Genomic DNA, 24248 nt, shown 5'->3' on the forward strand with positions numbered 1-24248 from the left:
AAATGCCAGTTTACATATATATATATTTATATTCGTGCATATAATTTTATATAAATCAGAAATATATAATGGTGTGGCCTAACAGTTTTATTGGGACAAACTCTGTTGAAACCACAGAGAAGACCAGCTAGGCTGTGAGCTGCCGCCACACCAGTATTTTTCTATGTATGTCACATAACTCCCCAACACAACTATTTTACACCACTATTTTTAAGTTCTTTTAAAAATCTGAACTAATCTGTACCCTTATTTCTTAAAATGCAAAGAGGGAAAGGAAATACAAATCAGGTATATGCAAAACTTTTGTTAAGAAAAAGGAAAAAACAAATACCTGATAATAATATAAATAGAAAGAATAATGCCCTAGCAGTCTTTTTTATTTGTTTTAGTTTGGTATATTAAAAACTATGAAAACTGAGGCATAGAAAAGCGAGGTGTCTGCCATTACAGAGCATGTACCAAAAACCAAACTAACTTCTGTGACTTCAAAAACGATGCACAGTGGGAAAGAAGAGCAGCAGTATATGTAGAAAATAAACAAAATTCAAATTTAAAAGGGAGTGGGAGAGCAGGGTAAGGGAAAGGGAAAGAAGTTGGCAGTTGTGGGGATTTTGTTCTTTGCTTTGACTATACAACATCCTCAGAGTGCTCTATAATGCGGTAGACTGAAGGCTTAAAAATAAATTGTTCGAGTGTTTTGAACAGAATAGGCTAATTTTAGACAAACAAGTTGAGATTCAAATGTTTAAATTCATCTCTTGATTTTCCAAAGAGTGCATCACATAGCAATTCCCACTGACAACTGTTGGAGCTGAAGGGTGCTGAGCACTCTGGAGGACAAACTGCTGCCATGGGGTGTCTGCCTTACAGTTCTCAAAGTCATGGCTTCTCCTTTCCCTGGGAAAAAGGATTTTAACTAGGCGTGCTTGTTAAAACTTAAATTAGCAGCTGCAGCAAAATAAAAGTGTTTTTCAGTCAAGGAGCCATTTCAATCTTCCAGTTATTTAACCACTAAAAAAAGATCATGCCATGCCCCAGCGGCGGACAAAGTGCTGCCTATGGAGTTCTACAGCACAGCTCAAAGCTGCTATAATAACGCTTGGAACTTAGATACCACTTTTCATCTTCAAAGCAGTTTACAAACATTAACTAATTAATCCGCACAACATCCCTGAGGCCCACTTGGATCAAAAATGGGGCACTGCATGCTGGGACCTGAATCCTCCGTGGGCCCTAGTTCCAAATTAAAGATGAGCAATCTGCTCTTTTTTTTTTTTTTTTTTTAAATAGACTCCTGATACATTGCCAATGCAGCCCTCTGTTGGGCAACATTTGGATGCCCCCAGCTTTCATCTCTATTAAAGTATCATGCCCCAGTCTGCCTTTGTTAATTTTGGATGTCTTGGAATCTATTAAACGTGGCACAGTTTCTTGAGCTTTTAACAAAGCTTTAGCTTTGAAAATGCATCTTCTTTTGTCTTCATTCTAGCTGGCTTCCATGCAAAGATCTTTTAGATGAGATAGATACTGAGCTTTCCGTTGTTGTTGACGCATTAGCCTTAACTATTAACATATTCAGCATGATTTTCTAATATTTAACATTGCTTTTGCAGCAGCACATAACTGTAGCTTTTTACAAAGTCTAGGAGCCAGTTCCTCCTCCGATGTAAACTGGACTGCCAGTTTACATCGGAGCAACAGCACAGCACAGGAACTGACCCAAAAAGTTTAGCAGGGAGTTGGCTGCCATCGTGACATTGTGTCAGACTGAGTCAGGAGACTGGCTGCATCCACCTCCAAATAGGAACATTAGCATTTAAAATAAATAGAATGACACTGTAAACCAGCAACACAAAAATAAGCATCTGCAAAAGGATCTTGGGGGATGACATCAACAGACAAAAGAGTGTCTGCTCCCAGTGTGAAACCAACACCAAAACAGCAGTGGAATGCTCTTAAACTCATTATTGCATTGCTGGACTTGGGAATGGAAAATACTACAAAAAGGTAGTACATTGAAGCACTGTTACGGAGCATGAAAGGATTCACAGTCTATCTTGGAAAGTAAAGCCATTTGTGTTCCCCTAATGAATGAAGATGCCAGCTTTCTGGTAAAAAAAACATTAACTAAAATAGTACCTAAGAGATACTGGGTGGAAAATAGTTGACCAAACCTCAAATATGATGGAACTTCAACATGTACAGACAAATCCAAATCTCCCTCTTCATCGCACAGGTTTAAACATGTAATTAAAGCCACGGACTTAGCTGGTGTTTTTCCAAAACACAGTGGATGTTGGATTGGACCCTGGCTATAAAGATTTGCATCTATGCACATTCCTATTTTGATTTCCAGTTTCCTCAGTTTTAGGGAACAATGACATGTAATTAAGGAATCAGGAGGGCCGTTTTTTTGGGTTCCTATTAGCAATCATTTTAAACTTCACTGTACCTGTAGTGTCGGGAAATCTCTTCTTCCACCTGGGTGGTAAAGTCACATTTGGTACATGAGTGTTCTTTGTTCTCTTTGAGAGTCAGCGGCCCGTCCGCCCCTTGCAGGGTATTTGTTTCGGGTTTGACATCAGACGCTTGGGCTTCGTGTGCGTTCTCATAGTGAAGCAGGAGAACATCTACGTCAGGAGTGGAGAATGAGCACTGATGGCACTGGTGTTTGACTCTAGAGCTTCCTGTCACCCCTGGAGACAGGTGCAAAAGCAAGAGAGCACAGTGGGAACAATTACTTTTTCTGCAAGCAAATGGATAAGTAATTTCTCCAAGGTGCTTTTCTGGGCTGCAGAGGCCTCGGGGACAGAACTGACAGTGCTTAATGGTACACTTATGAATGTTGTGTAGCTGCTGATAGTGACGGAGAAGTGGGCCCACCACTATTACATCTGGGCCATGGCTCTTTGAGTACCTAAAGTCACAGAACTGACAGTTGTAGCTTGTCACCATGCTGTCCTCTGCTCCTTTGCTAGTCAAGTCTTTCTTTTTTGCCACACTCGCACCCTTTTCTGTCTTTGTCACTAACTCCCCGTCTGCATTTTTGGCTAGATCATTCTGGTTAATGACAGATCCCCTAGAAAGCTTATCATTCAGATCTGGATGATGGCTTCCTGACTGGTTTCCCCCATGCTGTTTGCTGTAATGTTCTAATAGTTTCAATGAGCTGGACGATTCACAGCTGAAACTGCAAAATTTACACCAGTAGTAACTGGTTGTATCGGTACCATTTTGTCTAGAGGAATCTATTGGCTTGATGGGCACCGAATATCCAACTGGTGTATCATCTCCTGCTTTTACAGTGATTCTGTCTTGCCACTTTCCCAAGTCTCCAGAATCACATGGTCGAAGAGTAGGACTGGATTTATTGGAGTTTTTCTCTGAAGTTTTACCAGAATCAGAGGAGGGAAGGGCTGCTTTCATTTTGTTTGGGTGAGTCTGTAAGAAGTGTTGCTCTAGTTCAGTGGACGAGTTGCCCATGTAGGTGAAATTGCAGAATTTGCAGCGGAAGTACTTGGTGTTGCCTTGGCAATCTGGAGTTTTCCGCCCAATTCCGATGAAGGTTCCACCTAAAGTAACCTGGGAATACACAATAGGGTCATTTTAGCTCCACTGTAGATTTAAACAGCAAGGAAGCAAAAAAGAAGGAGAAACAGAGAGCAATTAACTCATAAGCCTCTTAATTAAACAATGTCAACACCATTTTCATTTGTGCACTTGTACTAATGTAGCAAGATATCATACTTATACTCTCAACTTATTTAGCATTTGTTGATGAAGATTATGAAATGTTTCACACAGCTGAATATATATTCCATATGAATACTAAACATTTGAGAAAACTGCCGCATGCATCCACAACATGATCAGAATTCAGACTTCCTCAATAGGACTGTTGCTTCCTTCACTAAATCAAGTTATTGATAGACAATCTAATAGTCAGTTCCCAAATCCCTGAACCCTTCGACAGGAAATTTTGCTGTGATTTTGTATCAGGTGTGGAATAAAAGAACGAGCCCTCAGTCTTTTTTTTTTTTTCAATATACTTACATGTTTTAATGATATTCATGCTTAAATGCCCAAGAGAATTGCTTTCTAAACATGAGCACACAAAAATTAAATTTAAAAGAGTGAAGTCACTTTGCTGGGTCGAAGTATGACCAATTCTTCTAAAGAACAATCCTGTAGGAGTATCCAGTACCCGCCAGGATGCCTTTTAACAAAGCAGTAGTGGCTGATGTCTGAAACGAGAGGCGGTTTTCTCAAAGATTACTCAGTGCAGACGTTCTCCAAGGAAATCTTCCGTCCTCTCATGCACAGAGCCCAATTTAGTAAAACAAGGATGGAAAAACTACAGTAGAAAAATGGCATGTGGCAAAGAAACCTACCACACCCAAGGCCATGACATCACTAATTAAAAAAAAAAAAAAAAAAAAAGGTAGGTCTACTTAACTGTTCTCATGATCTCTGAGCAAAATGGTCTGTCTGCAGGAAGGAAACAAGGCTTCCAGAGCTTATGTTGCTAAAGCATGTGTTCGCACAGCAGGCAGGCCTGCCCTTCCCAGGAGTGCACCACACCTGCCCCGTGACATCAGGGGGATTTGCTGCTCCTGTACAACTGGTTTGGAGGCCAAAAAAAGAATCTCCTGACAAAAGTGTCACCGCTGCTCTACTTCTTTTCCTGAATAGTAAACAATGTACAGCATCCAGAAAATAATTCCTCTTCACACCCAAAATCCACAGCCAGCTACTCCTTTGTCATCAGCCATCTTACACCACTCTATCAGGGACATGGGTAGAAGCTAACGTGCCACAATCTCAGTTTTTCTGCCCAGGAGATGCCTTATAGGGAATATAAAATTTCCACAAAGGGTTAGATTTTCACTCTCCCAACTAGTAAGTGTATTACTACATTTCTGCAGGATTCAGTTGTGATGCATTAGGCAAATGGCGTAATTATTTTTCATCTCCTCCTCAACAGCTGTGCCACAAAGAAAGTATGTGATCACTGCTCATTCAGTATCACACCATACGGAAAGACTCAGACATACAGACAGCATGAAATGTAAACATTTTAAATGCATATAATATAAATGCCTTTTAGCCATTTAGCTCAAAGAATGAGACGCTATCCTTTGTGTCCCATCAGAATTGTACATCAGAATAGTGAGTCAATGAGTTGCTAAACCATGGTATAATGAGCTGCTATTCAGCCTCTGACTCAAAAAAAAAAAAAAAAAAAAAAAAAAAAGAACAATTGAACAATTCCCATACGTTGGTTAAAACTTTTTCTTAAATAAACTGAAAATTGCTTTATGTTTGTTTAAGAAACATATCTCAATAGGCACTGGTGAGCGGGAGAGCCAAATAGCTAGGATTTAACTATAACAATATAACAATATTTTCATTTAAACTGGGACTCCAAGTGCTGATACCAAGTCATGAATTTGATTTTGAAAAGGTTCAAGAGGGAAGTTTTAATAGACCTTCTGTACTGCTGAGGATATCTTGTTTTATTAATTTTATGCCTAAAAAGAACTGGAGACAAAACCCTACTGAGTCTGATCCACTGACAGTGGGATTTGGGTGAGCTCCATAGTATCTGGCACTTGAGGCCCTCATCCACTGCACTATTTCAATGTTCAAAGTCTCAATGGTGTTGAAAGACAACTTAAAGAAAGCATTGATGGAATTATGGCAAACAGAAAATAACAGCAGTTCACTGTGTGATTGCTTCAGATGCAAGGTGATCTGGTTTTGCTCATTTAATTAGTTACGTATGTTTGTTCGATGCATGCACAGAAAACTGGCCAAAATGCTTTACCTTAAGTGGCGCTAATGAGTAAATACATCCATTACTCTTAGCTGTCCATTTACAGAGCCTACAGATAACAAACCTATTTTGCAGACACTCTGTAGAAATTAGTTAGAAATTGTGAGTGACAATAATGCCTGCCGCTGCTCACTGCTAATTACTTTTATTTACGAATGCTGGAAAAAAACATAGTATTCGTACTAGCATTTTATACAATGCGCTGTAAATCACAACATTCTCGTAACTTGTGCTAATCCTGCTCAGTGGCATACATAGCAAATTCGTGTCCTATGCTAATACATCTTTCTCTGCATCAGAAAAGGATAAAAATGAACGAAGTATTCATACACTATTTGTGTTTACCAGTTGCAATACATGGGAAAAACAAACAAACAAACAACAAAAAAAAAAAAACATTTTTCACAGCACTAGAATTTAATTGATTATCAATTACTGGGCTGGCATTTCTGTGACTACCCTGCCACAATTCAAATTAATGTATCCCATTAGAAGAGCATGCACGTGAAAGGCAACACGAGGTCATCTTAATGTTATTACACTCAAAAAACATTTCTCATGCACTAACAAAACCTACTTAAAGCCTTTTTGGAGGGTCATGAGGTAAAAAGAAGTGAAGAAACTGGCTTCCACACAGAGGCTGGGAGAAGCACTTGGAGGAAAAAGTGCTGATATAAACTGAGGCTGCTTCAGCTTTCAGCCAGCCAAATTTGGATGAAGCCTACACATTTGCAGAACTGTTTGCATTCATGCATTCTGCTCAAGACTTGGCTTGACTTTCAGATTTTTCAGTTACATATCATATCGCTATGTACAGGCACCAAGCTCCTTCACTGGGTTTGTAACTGTCCTTAATCTCCTGCTCTCTCTGACCATCCCCAGAAACAGGAAAAATAAAGGAGAGTGAAGTATAAGGGTGAAAAGAGAAATGTACGTTTAGTTTAGAAATCAATATCCACATTTGTGTATGATATTAGAAGTGATAACTTCTAGTATTCCCATATTTTATACTGATTTCATTAAAACCTAGTCCTCTGCTTTGCCCTCACAGAGCTATATTTTCTTCAGTAGACACTCCTCCCCAGTATAAAGCAGAAGAAACCAAACAAAAGCAATGCTAAAACTCTGCAATTCTACTAGCAGTGGAATCCAAAGTGCCAGATCACAGAGTAGTATTCGCAACGTAGTGGCAGCAAAAAGTACTTGTACAACTTGCACTGCAAATGCAACACCTCTGGATCCACAGTTCCTTCAGTAAGCACATAAGAAAATTCATCTTTATAATTCTTTTTTTGTAAAGGGAACCTAATGTGCAAGGCATCTGTATGGGCTGGGGAGACACGATTTAGTTCTTCACTGTCACTTTCTTCTGAGACCTTGGGATTATCACTTACTCCTACAGCACCACTATTATGGCAATACTATTGTCATTATTGTGTTGCACAGAGGAAGAAGGCTATTTAGAATGGCTTCTCCATTATTGTGCTTGAGATGTTTGCGCTGGTATTCTTCAAAAATTGCTCTTCAAGGCCAGGTCTCAGCTGGGGATTAAACTGAAATACATTTCAGTTACAGCACGACTCCCTGAAACTCAGAACTCTTAACTGTTAAATTCATCTATTAATGCAGAAAAACATCAAAATCCAAAAGATCAGGACTAAATTTACCACAAGAATTGAAGTTCATGTGCTAATACAACTAAGCTATCTCCTCACTTACCACGCACGTTTCTAAAAATAGCCAGAAAGAGGAGAAAAGATAACACAGTAATTGACAACATTTCAAAACATACTTTCTACAGCATGTTGGCAAGTACTTCAACAAAGCAGTATAATTGCACTATATGTTTCCAACAGGTATGCCTATACCTTCATTATTCAGACTGAAAACAATGATTTCATGGAATAGATGGACTCAAGCAAGGAAAGGTATGTTTTGTCTTTTTTTTTTTTAAAGTGTTTTAAATTTAACCTGCCCTTGATACAATTGATACTCTATGCTCCCCCCCCACCTTTTTGAAGTTCTAAATCTTATTATGTCAAGGGAATTTAAAAATACCACTTTGCTTACAGGAAAAAAAAAATATATATATATATGCTTTTTATATATATAGATGTATAGATAACATCAGCCAGCTCCTGCAATCGTGTTTCATGAACAAAATTTCACCAGCAGAAACCAGTGGCTTGTATCCACGTAAGCGATTCAACTGTAAGGGCTTGCACAGATGTCTTTGACCTGTGGCCTCTGCTGCAACTGCTGATTAGAAACTAGAGCAACCATCTGCATTAGAACATTAAATGTTAATATATCACCTTTTTTGATTAACTGGGTTACATCTTTGGTTAATCAGGAGGTGAAAGGCTCTAGATCCCCTACCAATCTCCTGAGCCATCCAGTCTGCCTTTGCCAATTACTCCTAATCTTCTAATCCTAAAGTATTTTCTAATGCTCTTGTTTATTCATTTGCTTTGTGCAATACAGCATCCAGAACATTTTAACCATCCCACATTTATGAAGTTCTTCATGTCATGCAGGCCAGAACAGATTCCTGGCTTTCATGCAAGTTTGTGTAACACCACTCAGTTCTCTAACCTCCAATATGGAGAACTCACTTGCTCTCGCTCTCTCTGCATGTAAAACTAAGATAATCTTCAGAGCATATTCACTCTTAAAACTATTTACCATACTGTGATAATCTATCTGTAGATAAAACTATGTTGCATAAGGCAAAGACTCAGGGCAAACTCCTGGCCTTCTGCGTTATTTCTATTTACCGTAACAAGAAAACATAGCATTGGGTCACATTCATTCAAAAGCATATTCTTCTCAACATTTATTCTGTTGCCATTGAAGACAGCATGTTTTTTTGACTTTAGAACTTAAAAGGTAGCAGACCAGGCTATTTTTACAATAAAAAGTCTGACAGAACAATAACAGCACTTAAATTAAGGTCAGGAGACCAGATGTGTAAAAACAATAAAAGTAAGGAACACTGAATCAAAACTTTCATTTGCTAACTAACACTAGCAGACTAACATCTAGCAACTGAAAGGAGCCACCATCCTTTCTATTCTCTTTCTGTACAGATAAAATTACCAGACAGTTCCTTGGCTACTGTAAACTCACACAGCCTCTCAGACTCAGAAGCAAACTTGCACTGATTTACACCAGAAGAAAACCTAGCCACTCTCCTTTTTTCTCAGCAACTTTATTTTTTAATCTGTCATCATTTCTGTGAGCTACCTTAGCAGTTTGTATCTTTAAATGTATCTGTGACTATTACTAGTCTCACAAACTTTCTTCATTAAATAGTCTTCAGATATCCAGGACATAAAGATGAGGAGTATTAACACATAAACAACTTTGCTTTGAAAGCTGTGACTATACATCACATCACTCGTCCACATTAACTGCCCATGTGAATGCTCTCATTTGTGGGTTGAATACTTCTCACTGAAAGAAGTCTAAAATAGCTCATCTTTGTCACAGCACAAGTGAATATTCCCAGGCACTTACTACTTAGCAGCTGACATGCTGTAAATCACTGCATATCATTTTGAATAGTAAACTTGCTCATGCATCTACAGAAATGATGAAGAGAGCATCTACATACAAGAATAAAAATCGTTACTTATGAGCTATGTTCAATATAGAATTTAGATGCCTACAAGACCACGGGTATTTTTTCACATATTTATACACATATAGATTGTATGAGAAAAAGAAGCACATGCATGTATACACACAATCACATGCATATGAATGTACATGTATATGTGTGTTTTACCAACATCCGCTACTCCAGCTGCCACCATTTCTTCTCCGTGCCTGTGGTTTAAGAGAGAACATTGACTCCTGTGTTTAGGAGGTATGACTCGGTACAAGGCAGTCTACAACCCTGATCATGACCCAGAAATAAGACTCAAAATAAACAGGCATGCACATATGCAGGTGCAACACCCAAGAGAGTTTGACAGCCTTCTCCGGGGAGAGTCCTCAACACAGCCTACAGATGAAAGAAGTCTCACTGGAACATCACGCCTTCATTCAAGTTCTGTTCTAGCACTTCCTTTAAGACCTAGTACAACATCACCTAGCCCAAGAAACTAGGATACATCATATACAGCAGCTGTTGGTCAGGTTTTTTTTAGAAGTAATTCCTACTTCATGGGCAATTCAGCTAAAGTCAGTAAGACCAACAATAAAAAATTTGGATCCATTTGTCTAAGCATATGAGGAAAATGGAATTCATTCACATAAATGTCTTCATTTACATCAAGTAGTTATGTACTCGTGTATGTATAGGAAGCCCACTTGAAGACAAAGTTGAACTTTAACAAGGTTTTATTTGTACTAATAAACAAGTAAATGATGTACTTGTTTATGCCTCTAGTTTGAATTCTCATCATATCTGTGAGTCCCTTTGCCAAAACCACCAAAATGAAGAGAAAGCCCTGAACACAAGAATGGATATTGATTACATCTGTACCTCTACAGATCCCCTTCAGCTTTTTTAGTCTTACCTTCACAGCTTTATATTCAATTGAACTGCTAAAATAGCAGCAGAGGATAAAAACCAAGAAGGTATTAATAATCAAGCCACTGGTTCTTGTTTACCTGGATCCTAGTTGGACCAGACTTACAAGTTGTATTACTAGAATCATAGAATTATTTAGGCTGGAAAAGACCTCTAAGATCATCTGGTCCTTCCTTTAACTTAGAACTGCCAAGTCCACTATTAAAGCATGTCGCTGAGCTCTAGTCACACACATGTTAAAATATGTTAAAATCCAGAACATGTGCATAACTGTGTGTGCACATGGAGATCACAACTCATTTATAAAGGAGAAAATATAAAGAGCTTTATATTGTGTGCATTGGCACTTCTGCCACTTTCCAGGATGCTGAGCAGCCTGTTAGATGGATATCCAGATGGGCGCTCAGTTGCTAGGAAAATCCTGGAAAAGTTGTTACCCATATAGGACACACAATTAGCCCGAGTATTATAGGACAACTCTTACAATATTGGGTATCTAGAATTTTAAAAGAAAAAATCTGCTGCCAATCTTTCATTAGTTTGTGGGGTAGTTAGATAATGCAAAACTTTTTTTTTTTTTTCACAGCTTACTGGAATATAATCAATAAATTTTTGGACAGCTTTTATTAATCCATAGCTTTTCTGAAATTTCTCTCCTTGTCTCACAAGGCATGATTGTGCCAGTATCTAAGACAATAAAACAATCAAAATGAGAGGCCTGGATTAAAAAAAAAAAAAAAAAAAAAAAAAAAGTAATAATTATCACGTTTTAGTCCTTTCAGAAAGGAGTCTGAATCTATTTAAAGGCTGAACATGAGAGGAGGCAGATATGTGATGACAAGCTCCAGAACCAGAGCCACGCTGAGCAGGAAGCTCCTCAGAGGTAGCACACACGATGTGAAGCTGCCCGGAGTCGACCATAAGAAATGCTGAGCACTGCAGTATGTCTTCATTCACGGCTGCATCAATACTCTTCCCCCTTGGGACATGCCATCTGAAACCCTCACCTGAATGCAGACATGTCTGTCCCTTTCTTTGAGGGACACTGTTTTCTTTTAAAACGTATCAGGAAATGGGGTCGTGCTCCCTTTTTATACAATAGCCTAATGGCTTGAACACTTGTTCAGGAAACAGGAAAAGTAGGTTCCTTTCCTCGCTCTGTCTGAGGGGATACAAGCCCACTTCTTCGTCCTCACTGGACAATTGGCACCAACTGTCCTACTCCTTTGCTAGAGGCTGTGTAGAAGACAGCACTCTACAGCCGTTCTATTGAAGCCATCCCACTCGGTCATTAAAAACCTGGGGATGGAAACAAGACTCCTGCCTACTGGCTACCCACTTGTCTGTCTCCAGACCTTTCCATATTTTACATTAAAGAGCCATTAGATCAAACACAGGACACTTAACCATGCAGCAGCAAAGAAATGGTTTTCAGCATCATAGCTGTTATCTTTGTCAGCTGAATTTTACTTTAAGTCTTTGGATCTGTCCTGAAGTCTACTGCCTTACATACGTCCACATTTTAGCCAACCGCAGGCTAAAATATCCAGCAAAACAAAACTGCCTGTAGACATTGATCAATTAACTAAATGTGAAGAAAAGGCAATGAGTGGCAGCAGCAAAAGCTGATCCATTGAACTCACTACAAATATTATTCTGGTAACAGCAATAAAGCTGAGGACACATTCTCTGGGAATTCAGAGATGTGCTAGCAAACGTTTTCTAAAATCCATACCAGAAAGAAAGTCAATCTCCCAGAAACAGCTCAGTGAATTTACCCAACCCTATTGAATTTATCGTAACTCAATGAAATAAAAGTCTCTGAGGATGAAAATGGAAACAACAAATAAAAGAGAATTTCAAAACTAAATCACATCTTCAGAGAAGACAAAGAAATTTTGCTTGATTAAATATTCCAGTCAAATAAAATCTTCACATTAAGGCCAAAAATCTTGGATTATTTACATGGTTCCCAACCAAATCCTGTTTATGTACTGCAAAACACAGTCCCAATATTTTTGTAGCTGGATGTAAAGCCAAATGTGTATCCCTATTGCTTTGCTGACTTTGGTACAAAAAAACAAAAAAAACAAAGCAAAACAAAAAAACACCTGGGTTTAGAGGCTTGGGCATTTAAAAAAAAAATAAAAGGTTATCTAGGACAGACTTTACTTCTGTGGTGTAAATCTAAAAATGCCCTTAGTAAAGGGGGCCACATCTCCGTGTATCTGCAGATAGGATATTAGATATTGGTTTGTTCTGTAATTTTTCCATTTTTCCATTGTTTTTGTTGTTGTTGTTACAAATGCAAACTACAGGGCTCAAGAGCATGCCTCATTACTGCAAATCTTCGTATACAGTGGTCTCCAGCTGACCGCTGTGAGGCAGATCAAAGTCATCTTCATCCTCCAGTTTCTTCTGCGCCCAGCACCCTGGCCTGAGACCATAAATCTATCAATACCTTCCACCCCAGCTACAACAGAACAGTTTGTTAAGAGCAAAGGGATCAATAAATCAGATCTTAAGCTCAGTCCACTACTATTTCAAGTTAATTACAAAGGGATAATTTTCCTTTAGCCTGGTACCTACATACCAAATAATACTGTTTAGATGAAACACTTATTTGGGTTCAGTTCCCTCTCCTTGTAACACAGGAGTTTCAACCAATTTTAACTGCAGCTCCGGTCAGTGCGATCCCTCGTTGCTGCAGGAGATGCCAGACGTTCAGATGCCTGAGAAAAATCCCCTCCAAAATGGACACAGTAACAATATAAACATGTGTGGGTGCAGAGGGGATTTTCAAATGTTCTTTTACTGTGTTTATGAATCTCACAAAGCTGCTCTGTATCGAGAATGGGGGAGGAGAAAGCATAAAAATATTAATCAGTTACTTATCTTCTGACATGTTCTGGATCAACATCTGGTGCATGTGCAAGTGATGAAGTATGGCATTTGGCACAAAAGCTTATTTAATCTTCTCTTCCCAAATTGGGCAGGGAAAATTAGCACTCTTAAAAATTAAGTTTCCAGATCCAATTTTTTTCTTTAAAATAAATTGCCAACATTGTATAGGCTGTCTGTTCTATTTTGGAAAATGTTTTTCGTCTGAGAAAAGACTGATCTTAAGTAGATTATCTATGGGCTGTTTCCTACCGCTTTTTGTCTTCCCTGCAGTATCTTACTGCCAGGGTTTAGTAGACAAGTATAGTCTAGGTTCAGCTGTTTTATTTCTACTTCTATCAGCTCAAACTGAGATAGCTCTCACATCTGTTTTATTTCTGAAAGCACTGCATAGGAAAAGTGTCCAGCTCATTCTAATCAAGCATAAACTTTCCTATAAATAACTAAGGACCTAACGAAACAATTGTTTGGAGGAAATGAAAGTGTGTTTAGAAACTCGAATTCCTCTATACTGTATGCCTGAGCTGTTCCAGTTTGAATGTCTTCCTGACAGCATGGATCAGTTGCTCTAAGATGCTGTCCCCGGAGTCAGCAAACTGAAACTATAGCAGGAAATCCAGGTATTAACATCATACTACGTGCTAATTATAAACCATCATTTCCAATTCTGACATTATTCACTTCTAACCTCTTTTAACTAAATCACGTATTTGCTTTCTAATCACAGTTTGACAGGAGAGAGTGTCTGACACGAGACAGTGAAGTGATCTTTTTAATAAGGCAGCAGTTCAAAGATTGCAGCTTTTACGCATAATAACGACCTTAGTTTGATTTGCTGCTCCACAAAGAAGTTGTAGAGTTTCTGAAAAAAGAGGAAAAGTTTAAATCATTTTAAAAGCCTCAAGTTCCTGACTTGTGTTCCTGTTTCAGCTTCTTACTTGAAGTTCGGTATTAACCATCTTAACCGGGTTTGCATAATTTCTTTTTTATAGCTACAACCTCTTCAAGCATTGTTAAGCATTTTCCACCTGCTACATTTTCTTTTAAAAGAAGAAATATAAATATAAAAATAATCCTATTAAATATATCCTAGCACTTCATCTGCTCATTGCTACCAGGTCAGATGTCATGTCCTGTGCAAACATGCCCTTGAAATTGGACGGGCATGTGAACTTGTTTTGTATGCAAATTTTGTTACTGATTTTTTTTTCTTAAAATCTGAATTATTGTATCATAGAATATTGACGTATTCTTCAACATCTCTCAGCTCAGTCATGAGAGGATCTTTAAAAAAAAAAAGGCAAAGATTTTGTTCCACTGTTTATTGAATATTAACTGATAAGAAACTAACAGAGACTCCAAGAAAAAAACTTGTTAGTCTTTCTCTTTGTGGTAAACATAAGATTTCTTTTTTACAACAGTATCTAAACAGTAGTTTTTTCACTGCTCCAACTAGATGAAAAAAATGACTGAAGCAATACTCCTTTCCTTGCAGGCTTACTAATGTGAAGGACGTTGTTACTCTTAAAAACGGTTTAAATACCCATTGTGTATCCTGTTTATCTGGCACTAGATGACTGTAGAGCTGCCAAGACTTGTCATTTATTTTATCTTAATAAAGAATCAATAAGCCAAATCTTGACTCCCAGCAGTGGATAATTTAGGACTACATTTTTAATTTCCAGCTGCTGTCTTTTGTCTCTCTGGTTGTTATTTCTCAGTATTATTTGCTATTTTCTTTCCATGACAGCAAATCCTTCAGATATGATTACCAATGCAGCAATTTGCCTGTTTGCTGAATAAGATCTTTTACTATTGATTACCACAATGACTAAATCACACACTGAAATATCACTGGTCAAAAAGCCAAGTATTCCTCTAGTGTACAAGATGCTAAGCAGACCTGCAGCAACCCTGGCTAAAACGGCCCCAAATGGTTCGTAAGGCTTAAGCGGGTTAAGTGAAATACTGTAACTGCAGGTAGGGGAGGCTTTGCAAACAGCCAGCTTCGCAGATGAGAAGGCAGTTAGCAGAAGCAGGGGGACTGGGGAAATACAAACCTGCACATCATAAGTCCCATTTAATAAGACAGGCCTCTGGGAATTGATGTCCTGCAGCACCCCCGAAAGCACAGTGCGGTTGACTTTCTGGAAGTCTTTGGAGTGGCTGAATTGCACCATGTTGTGGAGAGCCAAAATTTTAGTGTCGAGCTCAGCATCCTGCCTGGTGCGGTTGTGCAGGCCTAGGTGGTACTTGCGGAAGTGTTTGATGAGATCTGTGGGGTCGTTCCCATAGTAACCATATCCACAGATGTTGCATTTGAAGTCCTGAAGCTCTGGAGACAGAGGCGCCGTATCTGGGTTATCGTTTACCAACAAATCTGCTTTAGATTTGTTCAGCCTTAAACCCCCATCTGAAGGCACTTGTGGGTTTTTTGAGGCCATGGGGACTGGGCTTGAGCCTTGGCCATCGGTTTGACCACTTTGCACTTGCACTGTTTCATCTGAAGCTTTTGGCGACATCTGATGCTCCTCATTTGTCTCCGCTGCATCTCCTGACGGGGTACGGGCCACATCTTGGGTGTCATCTGCATCTGATTTCTGAGGAGACTTCAAGGGCTCACAGATTCCCCCAACAGCTGGAGATGAGAAAGCCAGCATATTTCTGTCTGTCACCTCATCATGAGGGAAGGATGGAACATTTCCTCCCTTATTGTGGCTTTCATAATTGAAGCCAGCCTTTTCACTCAGCACTGAGCTTTTCAAGTCCTTTTTAATGCTGGAAGATGGCTCTTGGACATGCGTGCAAAGTTCCTCCTTGTTATTTAACTCTGCCGCATCACCCTGGTCAGTGTTTTCTTGCATCTGCTCTGCGGAAAATTCTTTTTTCCTTCCAGACTCTTCGCTTTCAGTACCTGTAGACTCAAGGGTCTGTACCTCACCTTCACTAGCAACGTTTCTTAGAGGGGGGTTCTTTTTCCGGACCATATCTACCACAGAGAAAGAAAAAAAAAAAAAAAAAAAAGAAGCAAAAAAAACCCTATAGAATTATTCACGATACAAAACAGATTACAAGCCTGGCACTTCTTAAAGCATTCTGAGCTATACAAAATACATGAAATTTTCAGCAAATGTTTGTCAAGCAGCTTCTTATTCTGTGCAGAAAATTGCAACTTTACATTAAAAAAAATTGGTTACACTGAGGCTGAACTCAACTAAAACAGAACTTTAGAGCCTACAGAAACTCTGCCATTGCAGTGAGTAAATTACAGGTTTCGTTATCTTTTCTGAAGATAACAGTCTGGCAGAATTAATGTTAAATAACTGTTTCCTTTAAAATAATTTTAAAAATCAAAGAGCAAGAATAAACCCTTGTAGTCTAATGTTCATACACTGTACAAGTACTGTACATAATGTAATTTAGCAAAAATGAATGCAAAAGACATAGTCAGGAGAACTTAAACATGTTATTATGAAAGAAACAGATTTAGGACAGTAAGCAACTTAGAGGTTTCAGAGAGAGTAACCTCCCTATGCAGGTACCGGCTTCTCTGCAGCAAAAGCTCCCCCTCGTACTGCCTATAAACTTCGAACGGGATTATATGGATATTCTAGAGTCTGGCCCCACAGTCCATTATTCATGTAATTAGTTCTATTTGCCAAACAAAGAGAAACTAACTTTATTAGGAAACCCGTTGTCAATAAAATTTTACAGGCCTGGATCCAGACATTTGACATTGCTGTGCTGGTGAGTAGGGATCTACCCAGAGAACACCTGGAACCCACATGGATCCAGCCAGCCAAGGCTCCTCTGCTCAGCCCTCCTCTCGGCACAGCCACTGCTGCTGAATCTGCAGGCACACTTGCCACATCCATTGAAGAAAGCTCAGAGAGGACAGCGATAAGGATTGGAGAGAAAGAAACAGTCTGCCACCAGTGAGCTAGCTGCTAGCTGAACAGGGGATATCGTGGAAGAACAAATAATCAGAATGTGCAGTTAGGAAGCCAAATTCCTGATGCACTACAAATCTTCACCTTCCCCAGCCTACTTAGGAAAAAATATATATGAAACTTCCCTGCACTCTCCACTGCTTGGTTCTGGATTTGATATTCACCACCAGATGCTTTGATCCATTTGTGTTCACATGCTAGCTATGGGCAGAAGACAGATGTGCTACAACTTTTTCTATGCTCTTATCTTTGCCAATGCTGTATACAATGATGGATGCTTCTCTTTGCCAGATTGCGTGTGGTCCGGTGGCAGCAGCCTGCAGCACCACACACGAGATGCAAGTTGCAGGCTCGAGCCCGAGCACCCATTCCCAGGCCAGCCATGACCAGGCACGTGCGGAGGCACTGTGTATATAAATATATGTATGCGTGTATATATAGATATATATTGCTCTGCAAAGGGAAGACCACCTGGTGATTCTGGGAGCAGCGCTGATGCACTCCAAATGGTGCTAAATCCAGACCTTTGAAAGCTGTGGATGACCTTCTCAAAACAGTACTTTGAGAAGTACGGCTGGGGATGAAGGTTAAAAATAAAAGAGCAGGCGTCTGTACATCCTCTTATTTACATCTGCTCCACATGAAAGGGCACTGTATGCTATGTTGATAAAAACAGACAACTTCTTAAGGGAAGTGTTCAACTTGTGTCTTGGGCTGGCTCTGTTGTCTTTGTGGTTGAGCTGATCCACAGGCAGCATCGGCTGCAGTGAGACGGCTTTCACGCCGAATGCCAGCTCCTATTACAGAAATTTTGACACTCCGTGTGGTCTTAATAGGTTTCTTAAATGCCTACTGTGATTCCTCATTGTGGAAGGCACACATGCTTGGGAACCAAGTGCCTCCTCTTTCATGTCAACCACACCTACCAGAATATGTATGCTCTGAATTTTGCTATTTTCTTTCCCAGTAACTTCTGCACCATGAAGTCGTTCAGAACTAAGAGAAAAGAAAGATTTCCTGCTGTGGTAAGAGAGCTACGATACAGACTCAGCCTACTAAAAAAAAGTACACACATATATAATTCAAGGTACAAAGATATTTTAGCGTTACTGCTGCTCTGTGGGACTTCATGAATGCTCTTGGTTAACATGCACTAAAAATATTGGTGGGCATCTCTGGTAGGTGTTCACCTAAGTCTGTATTTTTCTTCTTGGAGCCTGGCTGCACAGCCCAAACCATTTTTTAAAATAACTACTGTTAAATGCAATTCGTGGCAGTTAGAGGACAGAGAGAGGAGTCTTGACTGCGCATAGTGAAGAAAAAAATCAGAAATCAAGAAAGTAAACATCATGGCTGTTACCTCAGTCAAAATTAAACAAGACTGAATGCAATGTTTTAAAATGTTTTTGTTACAGATATTTTTGGCAGATAAGGAAAGTTTAGAGATTTTGCTATCTTCATAGCAACTGACAGAAGAGAGTCAAAGAGAAGGACAGAAAAAAAATCCCTAAAAAGCAAAGAAAAGAAAAACCTGGACTGTATACAGTCTAACTAGACAGTACTCCAGATTTAGATACTTTAGCTGAAATTTTCCTGACCTATCTGGAGGTCTGTGTGTTAATGCGGAGGGGGTGGAATCTGCCTAATGGAGCTCTTTCATGCAGTATTCTACACTTGAGGAAGGAAAAGAAGAAGATAACACTGATTTAAACACAAAAACTTTCCTACGTTGAATTTAAAAGTATTTTCCCCCCTTTTCTCTTTTAGTTTTTGAAAAATCATCTGTAATTTATTTGTTTGATATCCACTGAAGGGGACAGTAAAAAAAGACAGTATTTTTTTTTGTTGCTGAAATTCCACCACTATCGGTTTTCAGAGACATATTATGTAAATAAAACTACATTTGCAATACTCCTAAATTGAAGAAACCATCCCCTAGCAAGTCATAAGTTAGATATAGAAAGAATATAGCCACTCTGAAATTATTATCTCTAAGACAAATAACAGATTGCACAATGTTTTATTGTGTGCCAAGAACGTTTTCAGTTAACAATTTCACTTGAAAAAATGGATCACATACTTGTAAAATCATACCCAGCATTGACTTCATAAGGCATGTGGCTTTAGAGTGCTTTTTACAATTATTAATTCTATTAGTCAACTAGCAGGCGGGCTAATGCAATTGTCTTAGAAGATGCACGGAAGACACAGAAGACATTTTGAGAGCTGATCTGTATATCTGCAAAACAAAACAAAAAAAAAGGTTTTCCTTCCTAAATTATGTATTCAAAATATGCTTTTTACTTAAAAACATTGTTATGCCTATTGTACATTCACATGCATCTATTATGGGCACTATACAAATAGCGACTGCTGTTCTCTGCTTCTGTTAAGCACGAAATACCACGTCTGCCTTCTCCTTAGGCAGACACGCACACACTTGTACGTACGTACACACAGGCACACATACACACACAGAGGCAGAAAGCAAGGCAAAAATTATCTCAGCTATAAAGTTCTCCAAAAAGTAAGTTTAAAATAAGTTTCACATAAGCATTAAAAACGAGCTGGATAAATGCTATAGAAAATAAAATTGCTTTAAAAATTCACATATATTAACAGGTATTGTTTACTGTAAAGGGACTGGGCTAAAAGCTGTGATAATGGAATACAAATAAGTGGTTCGAATCCAGGCTCTGCTGTCAGCAATTGAAAGTTATCATCTGCTGGCTGCTTAGTGTCCCACTTGCAATGAATTTAGTGGTATTAGTTTAGTTGCTAGTGGGCAACCATCCACATCTCAAAAATGCCATCACAATAACAAGCAAGATTCTTGGCTGTTTAGCAAAGAGGCCAACTGCTCAACAGACACTGGGACTGAACTACCTTTTCATCACTGGAAATGGTGATGTTTCCAAAATAAAAGAAAAAAAAATTACTAAGCCTGATGTAAATGAAAAGACGCCTTGAGCTGTGGGAACTCTGGCTATGTCCCAGGCTGCAAAACTCATCTTTGGGCACCATAATCCAGGGTTTGGTATCTTATTTTCCTTATGCTGAAATTACCTTTAAACCACATGCATTCGGTTTACTTGATATGATCACCCTCAACTATTTTAAAGTAGAATTAATAATACTAACAGCTATACATAGTTTCACCCCAAACCAGCCACGGCTACTCTATTGATTCCTGCATCAGACGGACAGAGATTTTTCTGTTAAACCCATAAAGTCACCCATAGTTAATACCTGGGAGCAGAAGGTGGAATCTTCTACTAAAATCAGCTTGTAATTCAGAACAATGAATTACCATAGCGACTACTGCATGTGAAAAAGAAAAAGCAAATTCTGATAAGCAGTAGTTTCTTATGCGTGGTGAAGACAATAGCTAATTATCTGCTGATCATCAGCTCTCACAATGGGTCACTGTTGCTACTCATTACTTTTACTGAACGTGATGACTTGTCATCAAAGCCTACTGCAATAGTATAGTTGTTGCCTTCTGCTTGCTCTGCAGGTTTAGGTCAGGTCTTAGTCACGTTCTCTTTTTAACAGAATTTAGAAAGAGGTCTGAGTTTTGTGATGTGCCTCTGACTAATACTTGTACAAGTAGATGCACAAGCAGACAAATGGCGAAGTGAGTCAAGGGTCTATGAACGCTCTGATGTTATCAATCAATATGCTGCAGCACCAAGAAGTTAAATGAAAATACGCATTTATATTCAACAGGCTCAAGTAGGACCTCTTTGTTAAAGGATAGTAAAATTAATACTTTTACACTCATATATATTACACACCCACACACACATATATAATGCACATACGGCGTTTAAACATCAATCATTTTGCCAGAATAATGCAGCAAAAAATCATTAACTCTCAGTGTCTCAGCTTAATATATGTCTAATACTTACCTATCTCACAGGAGTGTTGTGAGGCTTAATTAATTAGTGACTGTAAAGCACTTTGTGATCCTCTAATGAAAGGTGCTACATAGCACAAAGTATTATTAAAATCATTAGGACCACAAAAAAGCCCTGTGGAATTCCAGCCTACACTGTCTGTTGGGGTTGGGAGTGATCTTATTATTAAAAGGAGACCGTCAGGCTAATTTTCATAATTTTTTCAAGATCTTTTTTTCCCCCTTTGCTGTTGTGATAGCATGTTAGTAGCTAGAAATTTAATCTTATCATCTTAATAACATACACTCATGTAGTTTGTTACTGCAGGGCTAGAGAAGAGAACAGGGTTTTTGGCACTCATCTGGCTTTCCCTTTTAAGAAAAAAAAAAAAAAATTGAGAGACATATTTTGACACCTTCCCACACTCCACCCCACCAGGACAGCTGATCATGTGAGATCGCAGGATGCTCACCGTAGCCGCATGGGAAAATACTGCTGTGGTTTTAATTTCTCTCTCCTTTTCCACAGGAAAAAAAAAAAAAAAAAAAAAAAAAAAAAGGCAAGACACAAAACAAAACCCAGCTTATTACACATAAATGTGCTACAAAGACTGTCTGCTGTGCTTTATATAAAAAACTCTTCTGTGTTCAAAGTGTCTGCTTCTCTGCCGCACATAAAGCCCTAAACGATCTGGAGCCCCTACCTTACCATTTTCCTCACTCTCTCTACAACAGCAGAGCTGTTACAAGATGAGCTCTAGACAGAAATCTCTTGTCTTGAGAGCAAATTTCTGGCGCTCTCCCTGAGCTCAGCACAACCAGAAAGCTCGTCAGGATGGCCCCAGGTTCAAAAGCTTGTACCTCTTCTAATTTCAGCGTTTTCAAAATTAATAATATTCTGTAAACACACTGGTCAGTCTAGGTGAAATTGTCCTATGCTGCCTTTGCTTAAAATTATTGAATGTGCTATATGAGATGCAAACTAACCCCAAACTACAGCAGCACAGGACTGGGCAAATCTCCCGTCTCAACCTCTGTCTGCTGAGAAGGGAGGGGAAGGAAAAAGACTTTTTGTGTAAGGAGCTCAAGAATCAGGCCCTAAACCATGGGAGGGCAGAATAAGCTTAACTACAAGCAACTCCTTCTTTAGCAAGACCTCTTCCTCTGCCTTTGCAACAGCTTCTTCAACCACGCTGGGCTCTAAGACAGGGGCTACCATGGTGTTAAGCAAAGTGCTTGTTAAGCTATACGTATTTCTCTACAAGTCCTCTACAAGAACTGCATGGCCAGTCTTTCCTGCCTGTCACTGTTTGGAACAGAGCACACCTCCTCTTATCAGTTAACATTTGGCAGGATCAAGCATTCAGTCAAAACGTACCTACTTGATATTCTATACCCTGCATGCTCCACTGAAATTATGATAGCTTCATCAATCTAGAAAATGCAAGGATAAAATCATGCCTTATAGGTCCTTAGGACCTTATAGGTCTTCTAGTCCTATATCAAAATGCTGTTGTGCTCACCACCTCTCTTCTCCTGGATTTTCAGGCCTTTCTGTGTGGTCCCTGATCACCAGCTCAAGAGCTTTTGGCAATTTTTTCAACAAAGTTTATAACAAAGAGAGAAGTGTGTGTGTGTGTGTGGGGGGGGGGGGGGGGGGGGAGGGGAAGAGAAGGAAAGAAAGAAAGAAAGAAAGAAAGAAAGAAAGAAAGAAAGAAAGAAAGAAAGAAAGAAAGAAAGAAAGAAAGAAAGAAAGAAAGAAAGAAAGAAAGAAAGAAAGAAAGAAAGAAAGAAAGAAAGAAAGAAAAAAAAAGCATTTTGTTGAAGCTTGCTTCAACATATTTAAATTTACTTTCCCAACACTGATCGTTCTCAAATCTCTGAAGGTGCACTTCTGGACATCTTAAATCCTGTTCAGCTACAAAGTGTCATCACCTTCAAACAACTCTCATCAAATAAATCTCTTTATTAATTCACAGCAAATTAATTCAAAACGATCTTTTCTATTACCATATGCTTCAGAGCACAGCACATTATTAGTAGTCATCTAGCCACTGGAATAAATCTAACCTTTCTATGGTTATAAAACAGACACTTGCTCATTTCAGGGAGTTTAGGACTGGCATTTCAAAACAGATCGTTTGAACTTACTTCCAGGCACTTAGTTCATTTTAAGCTCACCACCGGGGGGGTTATGATGCAGACACTTTCAGGAGAAAGTGAAGGCAAAAGGTGATCGGTCTAAAGAGGCAATGCAGGGTTTATTTTACTTATATTACAGTATCAGGCAACCAAAGCCTAGAATTGCAAAATCACTTATTTTTGGAGGGTGCCCGAGCACGGCAGTTTGCTGCTCTGCATTTAACCAGCCAGATGCAGAGCGCTTGCTCCTGCCGGACCTCCACTGCTATTTACCCATCCCCAATGGGGAGCCTGAGATGGCCAAGATTTGCTTTGCCCCGGCTTTCAGTACAGCATCTAAAAATACTCTGTGCACTTGGCAACCTGCTAAACCTTGAAGAACCTTGTGAAACAGGAAAAATTAATATCAGTGCCATTTTATGGGTAAATATAAGGATCTACAGAGAGAGATGCAAAAATCAAGGTGTTCATGGCGACTTGCAGGCGGGGATCTCGGCTAGGGGCTGCACCTGATTCCTCCTGACCTCCAGACCCATATCCCTCACTGTCTTTCAGTAGGAAGCTCCAAGCTGGCACTTGGCAAAAGGCCAAGATCCTGTAATTTAATAAGGTACAGCAAAAGCACCTTGCGCAAAAATCTAAATGCTCCGATTTATCATGACAGTTATGGGATAAGCTGACATTTTATTTGTACGCAAATTAGTCTCCAAAACAGCATAAAAAGGCCACACTTTCAAAGAAAATTGTGCCTTTGCTTCTCCGCTCTGCATTTATCTAAGCTTAGCTTTGTGTATTAAAAGTAGTTTAATTTTTATGTATTGATGCTGCTTTGCATGCTCCCCAATCTGTTGTTATTGCACTGCAGAGAGAACCCAGCCTGATTTGCTTACTGCAACGAAATAACTGACTTCTGCCAGGACTGACACCTCCTACGAGAGCCTCGCCATCCTCGCCGAGTCTTCTGGTTATTCTATTAAT

General features: G+C 39.2%; 1 protein-coding gene across 1 annotated transcript in view; it reads right to left on the bottom strand.

Moving 5' to 3' along the window:
• The window catches only part of TRPS1 (transcriptional repressor GATA binding 1), a gene marked incomplete at its 5' end in the record, with an annotated part of 168343 nt that extends 152079 nt beyond the window's left edge, over nucleotides 1-16264 (bottom strand). The window contains 2 exons of the mRNA XM_084306761.1: nucleotides 2453-3582; nucleotides 15338-16264. Coding sequence (XP_084162887.1) covers nucleotides 2453-3582; nucleotides 15338-16264 — 2057 coding nt within the window. The remainder of the gene's footprint in view (nucleotides 1-2452; nucleotides 3583-15337) is intronic.
• Nucleotides 16265-24248: the final 7984 nt, after the last annotated feature.

This window comes from Netta rufina (genome assembly GCF_964035555.1).
Source record: "Netta rufina genome assembly, chromosome: 2".
Classification (NCBI taxonomy): domain Eukaryota; kingdom Metazoa; phylum Chordata; class Aves; order Anseriformes; family Anatidae; genus Netta; species Netta rufina.